This window comes from Spinacia oleracea, chromosome 4 (assembly GCF_020520425.1).
Source record: "Spinacia oleracea cultivar Varoflay chromosome 4, BTI_SOV_V1, whole genome shotgun sequence".
Classification (NCBI taxonomy): domain Eukaryota; kingdom Viridiplantae; phylum Streptophyta; class Magnoliopsida; order Caryophyllales; family Amaranthaceae; genus Spinacia; species Spinacia oleracea.
This window is the reverse complement of record NC_079490.1, coordinates 7,489,360-7,507,639: the sequence shown is the minus strand read 5'-3', so window position 1 is coordinate 7,507,639 and position 18,280 is coordinate 7,489,360. Positions and strand designations below refer to the sequence as shown.

At 37.3% G+C, this 18,280-nt stretch overlaps 2 protein-coding genes across 5 annotated transcripts; one reads left to right on the top strand and one right to left on the bottom strand.

Moving 5' to 3' along the window:
• The first annotated feature begins 1,469 nt into the window (after positions 1–1,469).
• On the top strand, positions 1,470–11,045 carry LOC110787235 (cell division cycle 5-like protein). The gene is made up of 4 exons (XM_021991822.2): positions 1,470–1,929; positions 2,785–4,488; positions 8,453–8,734; positions 9,602–11,045. Exons 1-4 carry the CDS (start codon positions 1,753–1,755, stop codon positions 10,538–10,540), a joined length of 3,102 nt encoding a protein of 1,033 aa, XP_021847514.2. The 5' UTR covers positions 1,470–1,752; the 3' UTR covers positions 10,541–11,045.
• Positions 11,046–12,517: 1,472 nt separating this feature from the next.
• Positions 12,518–17,964, bottom strand: LOC110787251 (transcription factor PIF3). Of its 4 annotated transcripts, XM_021991855.2 has the most exons (9): positions 17,467–17,964; positions 16,802–16,953; positions 16,540–16,661; positions 15,485–16,461; positions 15,289–15,387; positions 15,139–15,204; positions 14,611–14,676; positions 13,836–14,282; positions 12,518–13,143 (listed from the first exon to the last, which is right to left on the bottom strand). In XM_021991855.2, exons 2-9 carry the CDS (start codon positions 16,888–16,890, stop codon positions 13,021–13,023), a joined length of 1,989 nt encoding a protein of 662 aa, XP_021847547.2. In that variant the 5' UTR covers positions 16,891–16,953; positions 17,467–17,964; the 3' UTR covers positions 12,518–13,020. The 4 variants fall into 4 exon arrangements, with proteins under 4 accessions (XP_021847547.2, XP_021847541.2, XP_021847538.2 ...); XM_021991849.2 differs by having other exon boundaries at positions 14,617–14,676; positions 15,485–16,661; positions 17,467–17,939; XM_021991846.2 differs by having other exon boundaries at positions 15,485–16,661; positions 17,463–17,936.
• Positions 17,965–18,280: the final 316 nt, after the last annotated feature.

The window sequence follows — 18,280 nt, the reverse complement described above, 5'->3', positions numbered from 1 at the left end:
CTAAACTAACTTAATATTTGGCAAATTTGCCTAAAACAACCTTTTATAACCCCTTTTTTTTGCGTTAAACAACATTTTTTTTAAAAAATTGCGAAATAGACCTTAAAGTGAAAAAAAAACATGCGAGAGGCAACCATTTTGGGTTTTCTGACGTTGACCACTAAATTTCAGCCTTGATTTCGCCGGTTTTGCTAACCTCACCCATTTTCCCGTCATTTTTTCCCCTTAAAACCATAATCCTGCGAAAAAAAACCAAGAAAAATCTCAAACTTCATTCACTCTCTATTATTCTTCCCCGGACTATTTTTTCCCTCTCTTCCTGCTGAATTAATGAAATTCGCTGAAATTGCTGCTTCCAAAGTAGATTTTATCTCAATTCAATCATTGTCGACACTCTTCATCATTTGGTAAGTTTAATTTGGTTGATTAATTTTTGTGTAATCGTTATGTAGGAAAGTTAGGGTTTTTTCCCAATTGTTTGAATTGAATCGAATTTCGATGAAATTGCAGTAACCATGCTTCTATGAAGGTAGTGAGATGTGGATGTGGTTTTCCTGTTGCTAAGAGTACTGCTTGGACTCATGAAAATCCAGGAAGGAAGTTTGTAGCTTGCAAATTCTACAATCCTCAAACTGGACAAAGGGGTTGCCAAAATGGGGGGGAAAATCATCAATTTAAGTAGTTGAAGAAGTGACGTTTCGCATTGATGACTTACAACATTCATTTGATGTTCATTGATGAGTGAGCTTCATTGATGGCGTAACAGAGAACTTGAAAGGTCTTCCCATATGTTTTTTTAGGTTTTAATCAACTCCTTTTATATGGGAGGATATGGAGGGAAATGAGTGTAAATAAGCAAAAACGAAAACATGTGACCTGCACACGGGAAGTCAAGGCCGAAAATGAGTGGTCAACGCCAAAAAACCTAAAATGGTTGTCTCTCGCATTTTTTTTTTCCTTTAAGGTTTTTTTTCGCAATTTTTTAAAAAAGATTATTTCTCGCAAAAACCGGGTTATAAAAGGTTTGGATGCATGGACTTCACCGTTCTTTCCCAACTAAAATAGAAAAGGCTGTATCACATCGAGATGTCGATTCGTTTTCCGCCCTCAATGAGATGGGGAATGTCGTTTTTGACAAGTTTGCCTTTAAATGAGCCCACTTTTACAATTAACTACTTATTTTTAATCTGGTTAGATTTCTTGTGAGAGCGCAACATGCGTAAGACTTTTGATGTCAACATTAAAAAATATAACTATTTGATTAAAAGTTATAACGAATCCGTATTTGATTAGAAATTTTAATTAAAAAATAGTAGAATATAAGTATTTAAACACATTGATTAATAAAATATAACTATTTGGTTGTAATTTTTTGTATTGTAATTTTATTTTGATCATTTCTTAAATTGTTGTTAGATAGAGTAGTTTTTTGAAGGTAAGTTATTAAAATCTCATCAACCAAGTTTTTTTAGTCGAGCATTTTTAGAAAAGGCAACGACAAATACTCTGGTGCAATTGTTTTTCTTTTCAATCTCCTCATCCCTCTCACTTTTACCTCTCCTCTGAACCCGCCATTGCCGTCAATTTCTCAGCTCATAAACCCTAAAAACCCAGCATCAATATGATTCAAACCCTGTAAACATCCATAAAGAAAGCGATTACTTCGTCGTTTCTCTTCAATTCGAACTTCTCCGATTCGCAACACATAAACCCTAAAAACAATTTTCCGGTTGATTCAAAAAGGGATTCAAGATGAGGATTATGATTAAAGGAGGTGTTTGGAAGAACACCGAAGATGAAATCCTTAAAGCTGCGGTTATGAAATATGGGAAGAATCAATGGGCTCGAATTTCTTCTCTCCTTGTTCGTAAATCTGCAAAGCAGTGTAAAGCTCGCTGGTATGAATGGCTTGACCCTTCCATCAAGAAGGTATCCTCTTTTTCTTTCTCTCTCCTCGTATTATTGCATATTTCTGTGTTTATAGTGAATTCAATTCCATTTCCGCTATTCTTGGTTCTGATTTTGTATAATTAAAGATTATTTTGGTGAATGATTATGCTTACAGTAGCTTGATTAATTGCAAGGTGCTGGTTTTGTGGGAATTGTTTCTTCATTAGGTTTTCAATTTTGGAAAAATTAAGGAGTAGTTCTTCCTGTAGATCATGGGTATATTATGTGCTTATTTATCTAATACCGATACCCGATTCCAGTGTTGTATTCATTTTTAGTGTTGACAGAGAAAGTTGCATTTATGCTGATTTACTAGTTATCCAAATCCTTGCAGAAGTGAGTAGATGAGAAACAATGGAAATAGGATTGAGATAGTTAGAGACCTTACAACGTCTATGATATTAGCTTCATTCGGGAGAAGGGGGGAGTGGTTCAGGGAGGTTTTTTCCCAACATTTTTGGAAGGGTGATGGAAGATTGAAACTTTACAGATTACGGACCTAACTAAGTTGTTGTCTACATGAAATGCCGTTACAAACTACCTCATTTTCTGTTGGAGTCTTGTAAGAAGCACTTGGTACTTGAATGAATTGGTAACTCTTTTGAAAAAAATCTTTTGGTTAATGCTAGATATAGGCCCCTGGTTTGCCTTTTTTATTTTGCATGTTTGTTAAATTGATAGCAGTATACGCTGCCCTTCATGGCTAGCAAGTCCAGTGGAAAAGGTTTGATGAAGTGTTTCCATAATTTTTTGCTTTCTTCTCTAGTTGTTTTGACATTAACATGAACAAGTCTTAAGAATGATACTGATGTTGGATCTCCCTGGAACTTATAGACAGAGTGGACTCGAGAAGAAGATGAAAAGCTACTTCATCTCGCAAAGCTTATGCCTACTCAGTGGAGGACTATAGCGCCTATTGTTGGCCGTACTCCATCTCAGTGTCTCGAGCGTTACGAGAAACTTCTTGATGCAGCTTGTACTAAGGATGATAACTATGAACCTGGAGATGACCCACGTAAATTGCGTCCTGGAGAAATTGATCCCAATCCTGAATCTAAGCCTGCACGACCAGATCCTGTTGATATGGATGAAGATGAGAAAGAAATGCTCTCTGAAGCACGAGCTCGGTTAGCCAACACAAGAGGTAAAAAGGCTAAAAGAAAAGCTAGGGAGAAGCAACTTGAAGAGGCAAGGAGGCTCGCTTCTTTGCAGAAAAGAAGAGAACTCAAAGCAGCTGGTATTGACCCCAGGCAAAGGAAGAGGAAAAGAAAAGGAATAGATTATAATGCTGAGATCCCCTTTGAAAAAAGAGCTCCAGCAGGGTTTTATGATGTTGCTGAAGAAGATAGACCTGTAGAGCAGCCTAAATTTCCCACAACTATTGATGAACTTGAAGGGGAGAGAAGGGTTGATAGGGAAGCACGCTTAAGGAAACAAGACATTGCAAAGAATAAGATTGCCGAGAGGCAAGATGCTCCAGGAGCAATAATGCAAGCCAACAAGCTTAATGATCCCGAGACAGTTAGAAAGAGGTCGAAGCTGATGCTTCCTCCTCCGCAGATTTCTGACCAGGAGTTGGAGGAAATTGCACGAATGGGTTATGCTAGTGATCTTTTGGTTGGAAATCAGGAGCTTGCGGAAGGGAGTGGTGCAACTCATGCTCTTCTAGCAAATTATTCTCAGACACCTCGACAGGGGATGACACCCATGCGTACTCCCCAGAGAACCCCTGCTGGGAAGGGTGATGCTATCATGATGGAAGCTGAAAATTTGGCTAGACTGAGGGAATCTCAAACACCATTGCTTGGTGGAGACAACCCCGAGTTGCATCCATCTGATTTTTCTGGTGTCACTCCAAAGAAGAGGGATGTTCAAACTCCTAATCCGATGCTTACTCCTTCAGCAACTCCTGGAGGAGCAGGTCTTACACCGAGAATTGGTATGACTCCCTCCAGGGATGGTAGTTCTTTTGGTATGACACCCAAAGGAACTCCTATCAGGGATGAACTTCGTATTAATGAAGAACTGGATATGCATGATAGTGCAAAACTTGAACTTCGGAGACAAGCTGAACTAAAAAGGAACCTGCGTACCGGCCTAAGTGGGCTCCCAGAGCCCAAGAATGAGTATGAAGTGGTTGTTCGCCCAGCACCTGAGGATACTGAAGAACCAGAGGAGAAGATTGAAGAAGACATGTCTGATAGGATAGCTCGTGAGAGGGCTGCAGAGGAAGCGAGACAACAGGCATTACTCAGAAAGAGATCAAAAGTGCTGCAAAGGGAGCTTCCTCGACCTCCAGTTGCTTCTGTTGAGCTAATTAGACATTCATTGATGAGGGCGGGTGAAGACAAGAGCTCATTTGTCCCTCCTACTGACATTGAGCAGGCCGATGAAATGGTAAGAAAAGAGCTACTGAGCTTGCTGGAGCATGATAATGCTAAGTATCCACTTAATGATAAAGAGCAAAAGAAGGGATCTAAGCGAAGTGCTAACGGAGTACCTATCATTGAGGAATTTGAAGAAGATGTGCTGAAAGAGGTAATTTTCTTTTTAATATACCGTTTTTTACTTCGTTTTTTCCCCTTTCCCCCTGTTGCATTGCTTCTATCTACAATTATTATGTGTTGAATTTGGGTACCTGAATTGGCTACATTTACACCATACAATGAGACAATGAGTCTCGCTTGTGCTTTTGAATTAGCTATTAATCCAGAATCATTTTTTCCCCTCCACTTGTAACTTGTAAGGAGTAATACACTATTTAGCCACCACAAGAAGTATTGTTGTTTTACCTCCTCTTGAATGGAAGGAACCTTGTGTTCATGGACTTAGAGTCGAATATCACTTTTAGCTTAAAGAACCATAGAGCCGTTGCCTTATGTTTCTTGTTAAATGATGTTAGGGAAGGCACACAAATTGCCAGTTTGATGAAGATTACTTTCAACTCATTTGCTTCTCTTGACATTCCATCGCAGAAAATTCAATGTATCTTATGAAGCATTTTACTTGCTCACTTCTCTAGCCCTATCAGCTGGTCTGAATTTCCATCCCTTGAAAGTTCATTGTTTCTTTTGAAGCATTACTTGCTTACTTCTCTATCCCTGTCAAGATTGGCTCATGCTCATGAGTCTTTCATCCCTGTAAGACTACGGGATAATAATTTTGCTGGAGCACATTAAGACGAAGCTCTGAACCTAACCCCATGTCCAGTGGATAGAATATGCTAGAATTCTGTTCTTACTGCTGACTTGTTTAGATGGGGTATCAGACTATGTCCTTGGAGCCCCAACAGTCATAGATACTTTTTCTGGAATCTAGTATTATTGAGCATTACCCGTTTTGAAAATGCCGAGATAGTTCTACCAATTATGTTACCTAAGTTTTTCTTAAAATAAGAGAGGCATAACTTTGTTTCCGGAGTTAGTGCTTGCATCAGAAGAGTGGGTGTTAAAGAGATCGTTGTTTGGTAAAGAAAAGAGGTACAAAAGTGTCTTTCCTGGCTGTGGAAGCATCTATTATTGGTCCGCACTTGCTACCTGTTACTAAGTTATAAGGATCTTCAGTTAGTGTGGGAAGTGGGAACTGGGAAGGTGTCTACAAATCTGATTTCCTTGGAGCCCAACAGTCATAGATAGTGTGGGAACTGGGAAGGTGTCTACAAATCTCATTTCCTTAACAAAATATTCCTGTCCTTGCAAATCTATTGGTTAATTATTTCTTGAACCCTTTCTTGCTCATATTGGTGAATGTCCACACCAGCAAGCATCTTAATTTTAGATTTTTCCAACCAGATTTTCACTTTCAGGTGACTGATTGGTCACTTCACATATTCTGGCACTACACAGGTTGTGGTTAGAACCAATTACTCTCACTTGTGTTGGAAATGATTAAATTTCCTTCATCCTCATCCTTTGATTGGAAACCTGCTTTTTCCAAGTCTATGCTGACAAGAACACTTATATATATTTATTCTTACAGTATTGATGATTTCCCCTTTCCTAGGCTCTCAGCTTCTCTCAGTCCTGCTAAAAGCGTCTACATGCTAGTTAAATTCCTTGTGGTTTGTGTTGTGTGAAATCTTAGTGGGCTATTTCTCTCTTTATTTTTGGCATTTGTTGTCTGGAGAAAGTTGGTTAGAGGTATGGCTAGTATTCTCGACATTATTAGTGGCAGGATTTATACTAGGTAGTAGGTATTATAGCAGCTGTTGTTTGGAGTAGAATGGAGAAAAGACAAGCCTTGTTTTCACTTGTCATTTCCGTTAGAGAGAAGTTGCCTTATACAAAGTCCTAGTGCTTTACGTCCTTACATTGCTTTTCTCACTTTTCAGGAATTTCCTTGACTTCTTTTGGGTTGGGGTTGAAGAGGGGGGTGGGGGGGTGGGGTGGGGGTGGGGTTAGGGAGCAATGACCAATTTGCTATTGTGCTGGAGTCATTACACCTTACAGGTGATATAAATGCCAAATATAAAGATTTTTTGTTGTTGTTTATTGGACTTATGTTGCCAAAACACAAGGGATCCTAGTTGCCAAAGTGTTGCAAACTTCTATTTAAGCGAAAGCCTGTTCTGAAGTTAATGGTGCGAATCATCCCTGTTGAACTTAATTCGACGGGGCATTACCCTGTTATTGATACATGATAGTAGCTGGATTCAGGGAGAATGGAACTAGCTAAAAAGCCAGGGATGTTATCGGCGAAACGAACGGGAATCTGAAGGCCAGGGATGTTATCGGTGAAACGAAGGGGAACCTGTCCATGAGAGAGAAAGGCCAGGGATGTTATCGGCGAAACGTAGGGGAACCTGTCCTTGTGAGAGAGGCCAGGGATTTGAAGCGTATCATCATAATAAGATGCTTGTTCTCAGCAGTTGTATACATGTCAAGGGAAATTATAGACTTGTAGTATTTCAAGTTAATTTCTTATAAAGGACCTCGAACCAGATGTGATCTACTATTGCGGGACAGAGGGAGTATTACAATAAAACAATTTGTCTTATGGAGATGGCTTTTCTAATATGCTTCAGCAAAAGGTTATGTAGATCTTTACATCGTAGATGCGTAGGTTGGGTGTTGAGTCATGGGGTTGTTACTGTTGGTTGTCTAGAATCTAGATGAATGGGTGGAGAAGAGATTGTAGCACTTTGATTTAGAGGTTATGATGATATGATCTCATATATGGTCTTTGTTTATCTCTCTCCTTTCTCTGTTTTTCTGAACTTCAGCTCAGGTCATCTGTTCTCTTGGCTATTAAATAACTTCATTCTCCATGCTCCCTATGTGCAGTATGTCATTTCTTTTTTCTGGGTGAGGGATATGAATATGCCGAATATCATATAGCTCATTATGATTAATTGCGAGGTGGTAGGGTCTGAATGGTTAGAATTTTGTGTACATCTACCTCCTCGGAGTAAAGGAGTATGAGGTACTTCTTCTGAGGAACTTGAGCTGCACAGATTTCTTCTTCTCTACTAACCAAGTCCACAGTCTAGTAGTCTACTGCACTCACATCTGTCTGCCTTCTGTCATCTCCCTGTGCCTAAAGCACCTGCTCGATGAATGATCTTTTTCTGCTCAGGGTGAAGGAATTATTTTCAGGGGCCATTGGGAGTATTGTGCATCTGTATCGTATTGTTGTATTGAGTCATATGTTTCCCTTTTTGTACCCCGGAATAAATAATGTTGAGAATTGGGATAGTAACTATTAAGCCATGGGACATATTGAATTCTGTCATTTTGTCAGGCTTATGAGCATAGATGAAATTACATTTGTTGATACATCATATTTTAAGCCTTCATGTTCTTATCTAGTGCTGACCTTTTGTGTCTACTAGTATGAGACTACACACTGATTCATGTCTGATAGAAGGCTAGTATCAACCAGGAAGAGAAACTTGTTAACTTTTAACTGTTGGTAGCTCAGACAAATTGGCTAAATACAATTCATTTCAGGGAGTTGCACAGTGCAATTGCAGCCGGTTGAAAATGTGAAATGACTTTATTTTTAATATTTACAAAATAAGTCAAATCGTGGTCAATTTGGTAATATTTGAAGGATATGCTGTTGAAAAATTATTGATTATGCTGTTGGATTTGAAAATATGAATTTTTAATATAATATTCTGTCTTTTTTTCACAGGATAATAGTATGTCTTTTAAATAATTAATAACTGCTACTGATATTAAGTAATAACGTATTGCCATTTTCATCAATGTAAAAGTATGTGGTTAAATGGTGGAAATGTTTGTTAAACCCTCTTTATTCTCCCTTCCTTTTCCCAGCGTTCAATCCCAGCATGATTTCCATTTGTGCTCCATGTATTGAGCATATTCAAACAAATAGGATGTAGTGAGGTGCAATTGTTTATGAAATGATTCTGTTTGCTGCAAGTATCTAATTCTACTGAAGGGCTGAAGTTCTGCATTTGCTGTTGTTCAATGTTTAATGAGTGTTATCATTATGTAATTCATATTCTGACATATAATACCTGGATTCTTTATGTCAGGCCGCTTCTTTCATTAAGGAGGAGGCTCAGTATCTATGTGTTGCAATGGGACATCAGGAGGAGACCCTTGATAATTTTGTTGAGGCTCACAATACTTGCTTAAACGATTTGATGTACTTCCCCACTCGTAATGCTTATGGTCTCTCCAGTGTGGCTGGAACTGTAGAGAAACTTGCGGCCCTACGCAACGAATTTGAGAATGTGAAGAGGAAGATGGATGATGATAATAAAAAGGCACAACGGCTTGAGAAAAAGATTGATGTTCTTACTCATGGTTACAAGGTTGGTTGTGATGCCCTCTTTTCTGTTCTACTGATCCTGTTTTTGTGTTAAAAGTTTGTTTTTATTTGTTTTTCTGGGGCTTGTGTAGAGCTGGTATCGGCATCCTTATATAGCATATGTTAAGCAACATCAGACTAAAAGTGGCATGACGTCACGTATAGATCGAAACACACCGTCATTCTGCTACATGTATTTCTATTGAACATCGGCTTTCTGACTTTCTGAATTTCTAAGCCCATGATTCAGACTATGTTGATAATTAGTACGTGCCTAGTTAAATGTCGACATCTTTCTTTTTATGTTTCGTATATTATCTTTGGATTCGAAGTATTCTTGGAATGTTTCCGTTCCTTATACATCATTAGCAGGTTGTGCAATTAAAGATCATGTATAACATTGTTTTGTTTTTGTTTTTTGTGGGGCAAGTCCTTGGGAGTAGAGAGATTTGGAAACCAGCAGGCATCTGTGCGTGCTTGTGTGATGTACAGTTTGATCTAAAGGGGGAATATGTATGTACGTCTGGCATATTATGTGGATATGTGGGTCTTGAGTAGATTTGAATGTACGATTTTCTGGCATGCATTTCTAGCTTGTTTGTGTTTGTAGAAACATAGTTATCCATAGAAGTTTTGCCTGTGAGGTTGCATTTTCTTTTTCGTTCTATATCTAAATGCATTCTGATGGGGTGTTCATTACACATTCTATAAACCAGAATGACTTATCACCTTGCTGTTTGATTCATAGTTTCAAGCCTTCGTCTTCTTTTTGTTTGCTTATGTGAAATCATTTGTTAAAAAGAGCACATGTATTGTTTGCTAATATCAATAACATAGATGATACTAAGATATGATATTTCATGTGTTTCAGATGCGGGCTGATAAATTGAAGACACAGATCGAGCTCACATTCAAACAGATGAACACTGGTGGGACAGAATTGGATTGCTTCCTAGCTTTGCAAAGGCAGGAAAATTTGGCAGCTTCATATAGGATCAAAGGTCTTTGGGAAGAAGTCCAGAAGCAGAAAGAGGTAGAGAAAACTTTGCAGAAACGTTACGGTGAGCGTGTTGCTGAACAGGAAAGGGTCCAGCAGGTCATGGATCAGTACAGACTGCAAGCTCAACAATTGGAAGAAATAGAAGTAAAGAAATGCACGGAAGAGTTGGCTGCCTTTGTAGCTAAAGAGGCTTCTTTTCTGAAATCTATAACTCCTGAACCTTCAAGCACTACGGAAGTGGATGATTCATCTAATTTTGCAGTGCCTAAGCAGGTTGAGGAAGCTCCTGAAGTTAGTTTACAAAATGACATTCATGTAGATGGTGACGTGGCATCAAATGCGGATATAAAAAGTAATTCTCTTGCTTCTGAAACTCCTCTTGAAGATTCTTCTAAAGAGTCTGAAGCTGCCAAGGAGCAGAATGTGGATGATAACACTAATGTTGTTGATGGCAATTTGGAGAATTCGGATGAAGCTGCCAAGGAGCAGAATGTGGATGATAACACTAATGTTGTTGATGGCAATTTGGAGAATTCGGATGAAGCTGCCAAGGAGCAGAATGTGGATAACACTAATGTTGTTGATGGCAATTTGGAGAATTCGGATGAAGCTGCCAAGGAGCAGAATGCCGGAGAAGCTGTTGAAAATAATGGTTTTGTCAATGGAGAGCCTGTAATAGAGGCGCAGGGCGTAGATGGGAAACTCGGTAGCCAAATCAACAAGGCAGAAGAGGGGGACGAAACTATGACAGAGGATGCTGGCAATCCTGTTGAAAGTGTGGAAAATGGTGCAAGTGATAACCTAGTGTGAAACTGGCTTGCAAATTTCAGTAACAGGTTATTGTTATCTGTTGGAACCCACTACACCTATAAAGGAGAGGTTAAAGAGATGATATGAAGAGATTATCTGAAGTTTATTGGGTTGTCATTTTTGCTTGAGCGTTATTCTTTTCGCGAATATGGATGTTAAAACCGTGGAGCTTTCTTTTGGCTTCCATCAATCTTGATCATATTACCAGGTTTTCTGCTGTTAGAACAAGTCTGAAATATGTTGACTTCTGTGGACATATAGCATATTTTGACCTTATCAGATGATTTCTTTTGAAGGTATATCTTTTCCAGAAACAACAATCTGATTTGTGTTTTAGAAGTTGTGTTATTGCCTGGGAAGCTGCTTGATAATGCTTGAATACTTGGAGGATAGTTTGCTTCAATGTAACTGGTAATACTCTGTAATTCTATATGCAACTGTACTGAGATATTGCTTGAGCTGTGCCCAAGTTGTTCTATCATCTGAATTTTGTTCTTGTTGAGTATGCACATGACTCGGGCTAATTTATGTTCTCCCTTATAATTTGATGTCATTTTAAATTATCCAGAAAAGAGAACACGTCAAGACACACTATAATGGTTAGAGTTAAAGATGGTTGTGGGTTGGGTTGGGTTGGTCTGGGCTTTGGACCGAGACAATGGGCCTGAACATGACTCGGGCTACTTTATGATTTACGTGTAATATTCAGAATAGTCTATAGATATAGTTTCCATTAAAGGTCACCTTCCATGAATTGACTTTTTTGGGAAGTTAGGCCCTGTTCTTTAGAGCTGAAATGAACTGAACTGAACTGAACTGAATGCTCCTGAACTGAACTGAACTGAACTTAACTTAACTGAACTGAACTGAACTTTACTTAACAGAATAAATAATAAATAATAAATAATAAATAATAAATAATAAATAATAAATAATAAATAATAAATAATAAATAATAAATAATAAATAATAAATAATAAATAATAATAATAATAAGTAATATAATAATATAAGTATAAATAATAAGTAATATAATAATATAAATATAAATAATAAGTAATACAATAATATAAATAATAATATAATTAATATTAATAATAATAATAATATAATTAATATTATTAATAATAATAATATATTATAATAATAATTATTATTATTAAAATAAATTAAATTAAATTAAATTGAATTGAATTGAATTGAATTAAACTGAATTAAACTGAACTGAATTTAATGCTCCTGAACTGAATGCTCCTGAACTGAACTGAACTGAACTGAACTGAATGCTCCTGAACTGAACTGAACTGAACTGAATGCTCCTGAACTGAACTGAACTGAACTGCCAAATAAGTCCTGAAGCTGAAATTAAGCCAAAAAGAACAGGGCCTTAGATTAGCTGAATCTATTAAAGTCTAGGACAAATTATATCCAGACATAGAACATGTATATGGGTCAGTAACCAAAAGTAACCTTCAAATACATAATCATTGTCTAGCTGGTATTTTGAGGCCGATAACCAACGTTTAGGATAGAATCCCGTCTGCATCATTTCTTTATGCGACTCTTAATGAAAACTGGAAAATGAAAATTTAATCTTTGGGTTGAATAAGTTTTAACAATGTGTTAATTCCCTGTTTCTTGACTAATCTAATCACTACTTGCGCTTTTGATCTTGAGAAAGTGCTCGCTCAGTAATTTGATACTAATGATAATCAATTTCGGTCCGAGTTGAGTTAGGGTTTTAAGTAATACGACGTATATCTTTGTTCACTTTCATTTTATTGTTTATTACTTCTTAAAATCATACCAGGAAAAAAAATCAGATCAGGATAAGGGTGATAGACCAGAAAAAACAAAGGAAACATTCAAACCAGACAAGACAAAAAAAAAACAGACTAGATCAAATGAAGAGAACAGAGCCTAAAAGGCTAAAATAGCATAAAAAATTGAGCCAAAAATTGCTTTGTTTTCATCTGCTAGACAAAAGAAAAATAGTGACCCTATTTATTTCATATTACATCATACACTCATTACAATATGTTTACTGTAAGGTAGGAAACTTCCAACTACTAACTAATGTTAGCTAAGGCCAAGGGGATCTGTTCCCTTGAATTATTACATGTATGACAATAATTTCTTCATATACTAGTATTACTATATCAAAAAAGAAAAAAAAAACTGAATTTTCGCGGTGGAAAATATACATTTGAAACCACATATACACCTGTAGAGAAGACCAGCACTTACACTAAGACACAAAAGTACAATGTCATCTTCATGAAATGTACAGATCTACAAAAGAACTGATGTTCTCAGAGAGCAAAAACACTTCACTTTTAGCCGGAGGCAAAAACTCTGGCCACTGGTCGTACTTCACAGCAGCCGGATGAACTTTTCACCGTTTTGTGCATCTAATCTCAGAATATATACATTGATTAGAAGCAGGGTAATACTCCAGTACAGTTTGTCACCTTTTTCCATTAAGAGTCAGGTAACAGGTTCCTGTCATCTTTTCTGTTGGCAGCTTCAGCAGTTTCTGAGGCATTAACACCTTGAGCTTGATTATGGCACAAAGCAAACTGCTGGAAACCCTCTTTTGATGCCTGCAATTAGCATACACGGATAAGAACACGCTTGTTCTAGCACAAATTTTATCCCACCATCAAAACCCTTAAACAATTTTCGATCGAGCCAACGATTCATTTGTTCTTTTGGCTGTGAGATGTAATGGACTAAATTAAAATGGCTCTTAAAACCTCTTCGCTTCCTTTCCATGAAGTAGAAGATGGTCGTTCCCTTGTCGTCCCGTTATCCCCCCCTTACCTCGCTTCTTGCGGGAGCTTCTTTGAGGCAATGGGGTAATGATAATGATAATGATCAAAACCCTCAAACAAAAAGTTTCTTTTACCTGATTTTTCTCATTCCATTGTCATTTATACAGTAAAATTATCAACGCACTATTATTCACTCGTTTAAGATAACGATGCACTATTACTTGTCAGTTTTGAATACCAATGCATTATCCTTAATGACAATTGGTACAAAATGGAGGAGTCCTGAAAATAGTTGTATATACAGCAGCAAACTTTGTCATTTTACTATTAGTCCTAGTGTTTTTTCCCCAGTAATTGACCTCTGATGGTGAATTTCTTCCCATTGGAACATGTTAAGTCCGACTCATCCGGGTTCAATAAAGCCCATAGAAACATATATGAAATATCTATCAAATAATTCAGGACCAATCACATCACAATACAATGAAAAACATCCAAAAGTATGCACAAAATGCAATTACCTGATTAGTTGCCTGATTCATGGAAATCACTTGTGGGTTAGCATCCGTTTTAATACTAGATGGAGCTAAATGTGACACACCAGAAACATTTAATCCCATCGGCATCTTCAAATGACTTCCTGAAATTGAAGCGGGAACTATAGAAGCTTGTTGTTGAAGGGACATAGGTAATGCTTGACCAGGATGCGGAAAAGTCTGAAGATTAGAACCCGGCATCCCGTGAAACATGGGTCCGGTTCCAGGGATAGGGTAATGTGACCCTTGATAAGGTACCATCTTCGTGCCGGTATTCATGTTGACCATGTTCATCCCGAAACCCATCCCCATTCCCATTCCCATTCCGAGCCCCATAGGTGAGAAATGTGGCATGTGTGCTCCATGGATGGGCAACATTCCTGGTGGTAGCATCATCGGATGCATGAACAACCCAGCACCCATTGACAATACCTGCAACATCCACCAATATCCGATATAAATAAACAAAATTTCAATTTTCCTATTTATGACGGATCTTGACGTGTAAGGTAATAAATCAAAGGAATGGTAATGAAGTTTTCCAAGAGAGTGTCCCAACTAATTGCATCTATGTTAGCGGTTAGCCTACATTCTCTCTTTTCATTCATTTCCGTTTCCGGTTGTATCCACGTCTTTAGGAGGTAACGGAAACAAATGAAAAAGGAACAAATGTTTGCTAATGGAGAATCATAACCTAGGACATCCAACTTTCTATGTAATATTAGATAAACTTATAAGTAAACATTATATGGAAGCTCACCTGTACGTGAAGTTGTAGTGTCTTCAAATACTCTATAGCCTCATCAAGCATAGAAGCTTTGTCCGCCTAAAAATTTGGAAAGAAATAGTTAGCAAAGCCATACATAATAGAGAAATGAAGCTCCAATCACATTTCTCAACTTGATTTTCTGACTCTTGACACACCAGGAATTCGACAATCTGTGGACTATGGACCATGGTGCACATAGAGCATGGTGCACCATGTACACCAAAAGAACACATGCGCATAAACAAAAGAACATGACACTACGACAAAAGAACATGCAATATAATGTTTTACTTTTTTGTTATAAAAAATCACAATTAATTAAAAATAATAAAAATATATATCCATGTTCTTTTTACGTAACCAGATGTTCTTTTAACTATATACTAATGTTCTTAAGGTGCACCATGGTCCACCTTCTAAATTGCGGGAATTCGATATTAACTCTCATAAACTGCGACTTCAAACATAGGAACTTAGCTAGTAAAGCTGAACAAGGGCATCAAAAACCACAAAAAGTACCTTATTGCAGTTGGGTATGAGCTCTTGTAATGCACGCATCTTCTCATTAATTCTATCCCTTCTTCTCTGTTAGAAACGTTCCAAAAGGCACATATTAGACCCAAAAAAACCAACAAACAACAGGTACTAATTTACAAAGTATAAGCTCACCCTTTCAGATTGATTATGCACTTCTGCAGCTCGGCTTCTCTTTGAGCCACCGCGACCATGACCTGATTTTTTCGCACCCACTGATTCCTCTTCGATTTCCTGCAATTTAGCCAATTTTCAGATACCATGAGAATTGGAAATAGAATAAGAAATAGGGATCAGTTACAAGGAGCATGGAAGGAAGAAGAAATCTTACTTCACTAGGACCTTCTGATTCTGTAGTTTCACGAGATTTCCTTTTCGAATTACGTGCAGGCTCATTTGAAGTTCTATCTGCACCACTATTGGCTGAACATACAGAAGATGCAGCAACTACTGGCTCCATGTTCCTATCACCACTAGCACCCACTTTGCTCATTGGTGCATCACACACTTGATTCTGTGACGCGTGACTATTAGCAATGTCTTCTCTATGTAAAGGTTGATTAGCAGAAAGCAGCTCCTCAGTTGGCTTTGTGGGCAAAGCTTCTGAAATGCCATTTTCCGGTGCCATAATCGACTGGTTGTGAGAAACTATTTCCTTTTGGGAATAACCAATATCCAAATTAACCAGAGTAGAACTACCAGGATTACTACTACTCAAGGTACACCTTTTATTATCATACTCTAATCTCTTCGAAGGGTTTACAGTCACATGATTAGCTCTAGAAACAGAAGAAGGCCGCGAAAAACAGGGAAAATTTGTAAAACCTGAGCTAGTAGTAGTAGTACTAGCTTGCCCTGCATCTAGCTTCTGCAATCTCAAGCTGGTAAAAGCACTTAATGATGATGGATTAAGCGTGGAGTCTCGTGAACCAAAATGGTGGATATTGTCTGCATTGTTAGCAGTAATATCAGAAATACCTGATCTTGGTACACTATGCTGAAATGGCAACAAAAATTGTGGCACCTCACTACTTCCACCTCTATTATCCTTCTTATCACTTGAAAATAACTTAGATGATGAATTGATATGTTTCAAGCTCGCGGAAGTTTCATGCCCGTCACCATGAAAACTACTCTTCCTTTCCCGGTATGGTAAATGGTTCTCGGTAAGGAGATCGCTAATCGTAACTCCTGATAGCTCATTCAAGAAGTCAGAAGTGTAGTCATTATGTAAAGGTTCTTCCATGGGATAATTTAACCAAGGTACCAAGTCAACATTTTGATCCATACCCATTTCACAAGAAGGAACTGAAAATGGGAAATCAACCATTTCAGAATCCATTGTACTAAACTTGGTCATTTTCGAATAATTAGTAACATTCCTACCATCTTGAGGCTTGATGCCAAATGACTGAAAATTGCTTGAGACATTGCTTTTTCTAGGTTTATTACCCTGCATCATGATCTGACCATTTTCCCAAACTAGCTCAACACAATCAGTATCAGGTCTGCACCCAATCACCCAAAAAAAAGAAAACAGACCAATATAAGTACAGAAAGTACACAATCAGACCAAAAAAGGCAAATTCAAAGGACCAAAAATATATGATAATACCAGTAAGTCCAAATCCAGTATAATCAAGCATACCTAGAAGAAGGATCAATAGAAGTAGAGGCAACTTCATGGGGGACTTCCATTTTCCCTTTGAACATGTTAACAAGCTCAGTTAAAGGCATACTACAGATCAAAATTGTCTCTTCAACAACATAAACCTCTTCTTGCTAAAAAAAACCCGAATCCTGCAACCGAGTTCCAAAAGCTAAATTAGTTTCAAATCTCAAATTTAATCAAATAAACAAACAGGAAGTGTTCTTGCACCAAGAACAATGTTCCCACTATTCATTGAGCTCAACACTTTTCTGTACAAAATTGCTGCTTAAGTTTACAGGAATTGAGTGGCATATATTAGTATAAAATTACAAGGAACTCCTTTTAATGATTAAAATAAAAAAAAGTTACCCAAATTAGATCTTATTTAATTGATGTCCTAATCACAAAGATGCACACAATTAGAATTATTAAAAGTGCTAGTCAAACTTAAACTCTTTAATTTAAGGTCACAGAATCACCATAAAGACTTTAATAATCCCACTAATTAAGAATTAAGAACTGCTAATAGGTTTAAAAATTCAATCTTTTTGATACAATCTTGATTAAAATATAATTCCCAGAAAAACCCAAATCAGAATTATCCAAAATTAAACAGTATTAATAGAATAATAAACTGAATTAGCTTATTAGCACCTACCTACCTATAATTGGCAGCAAAAGGAAGAACACCCAGAAACTGAAAAGCCTAGAATTAGCTGAGTTTGTACTCAAAATTCAATTCCCAAGAAAACCAATCATGAAAAATCAAAAGTGGAAAGGCACAAAATTTCTGGGAAATCAGAATTTTTAGCAACTTCTTCTCAGATTTCAAGAGGAGCTAATCACAGTAATCTAGAAGCTTCCTTCAAAATAATCAGGGGTGGAGAGAGAAAGAAGAGAGAGGATTACAGGTGGGTAGGAGAAGACGGCGAAAGGGTTGCTGCATAAGCGGGTCCAAGAAAAGGGGGGAAAAGAGGAGCAAAAAGCAGAGGAAGCAAGATTGCAAGAACAACACCAAGATATTGTGCAATTGTGCAAATGTGCAAATGGTATCTCATTATATTCATTGCTCGTTTTTTACCATTTTTACTTCATTTTTTTTTGCTATATATTTTTTTTGATGTTATTAATTCACTTCACTAGAGGACTAGAGTTATTTTGAGTTGTAGCTAAAATCTGAGATAAATCTGGCTTATATCATCGTCTCTTGTAAAAAAAAAAAAAAAAAAAAGTTAATGCAAAACGTACGTGATATTATCAAATCGTCTTATATTTAACTAACTATTAGACTTGCCTAACACACAAGGTGGTAGCATTTCGAAACTGTTAGACATGTGTAGACGTGTTCATGGTGCTTAGGAATTTTGTTTTTTTAGTGTGAATAAGCCACACCGACAATATAAATCACAAATGAGGTCAGTGATTTTGAACTAGAGACCCTATCATACACATACTCATATTCTTAACCATTAGGCC

Bases quoted from the DNA above. Each gene is read 5' to 3' on its own strand.
- LOC110787251 (XM_021991846.2), bottom strand. From the start codon at position 16,890: ATGCCTTTAACTGAGCTTGTTAACATGTTCAAAGGGAAAATGGAAGTC. The intron at 15,205-15,288 runs GTGAGCTTATAC...CGTTTCTAACAG, and splicing joins TGCATAATCAATCTGAAAGG to AGAAGAAGGGATAGAATTAA. The intron at 14,283-14,610 runs GTGAGCTTCCAT...TGGATGTTGCAG, and splicing joins CACTACAACTTCACGTACAG to GTATTGTCAATGGGTGCTGG.
- LOC110787235 (XM_021991822.2), top strand. From the start codon at position 1,753: ATGAGGATTATGATTAAAGGAGGTGTTTGGAAGAACACCGAAGATGAA. The intron at 1,930-2,784 runs GTATCCTCTTTT...TGGAACTTATAG, and splicing joins TTGACCCTTCCATCAAGAAG to ACAGAGTGGACTCGAGAAGA. The intron at 8,735-9,601 runs GTTGGTTGTGAT...CATGTGTTTCAG, and splicing joins TTCTTACTCATGGTTACAAG to ATGCGGGCTGATAAATTGAA.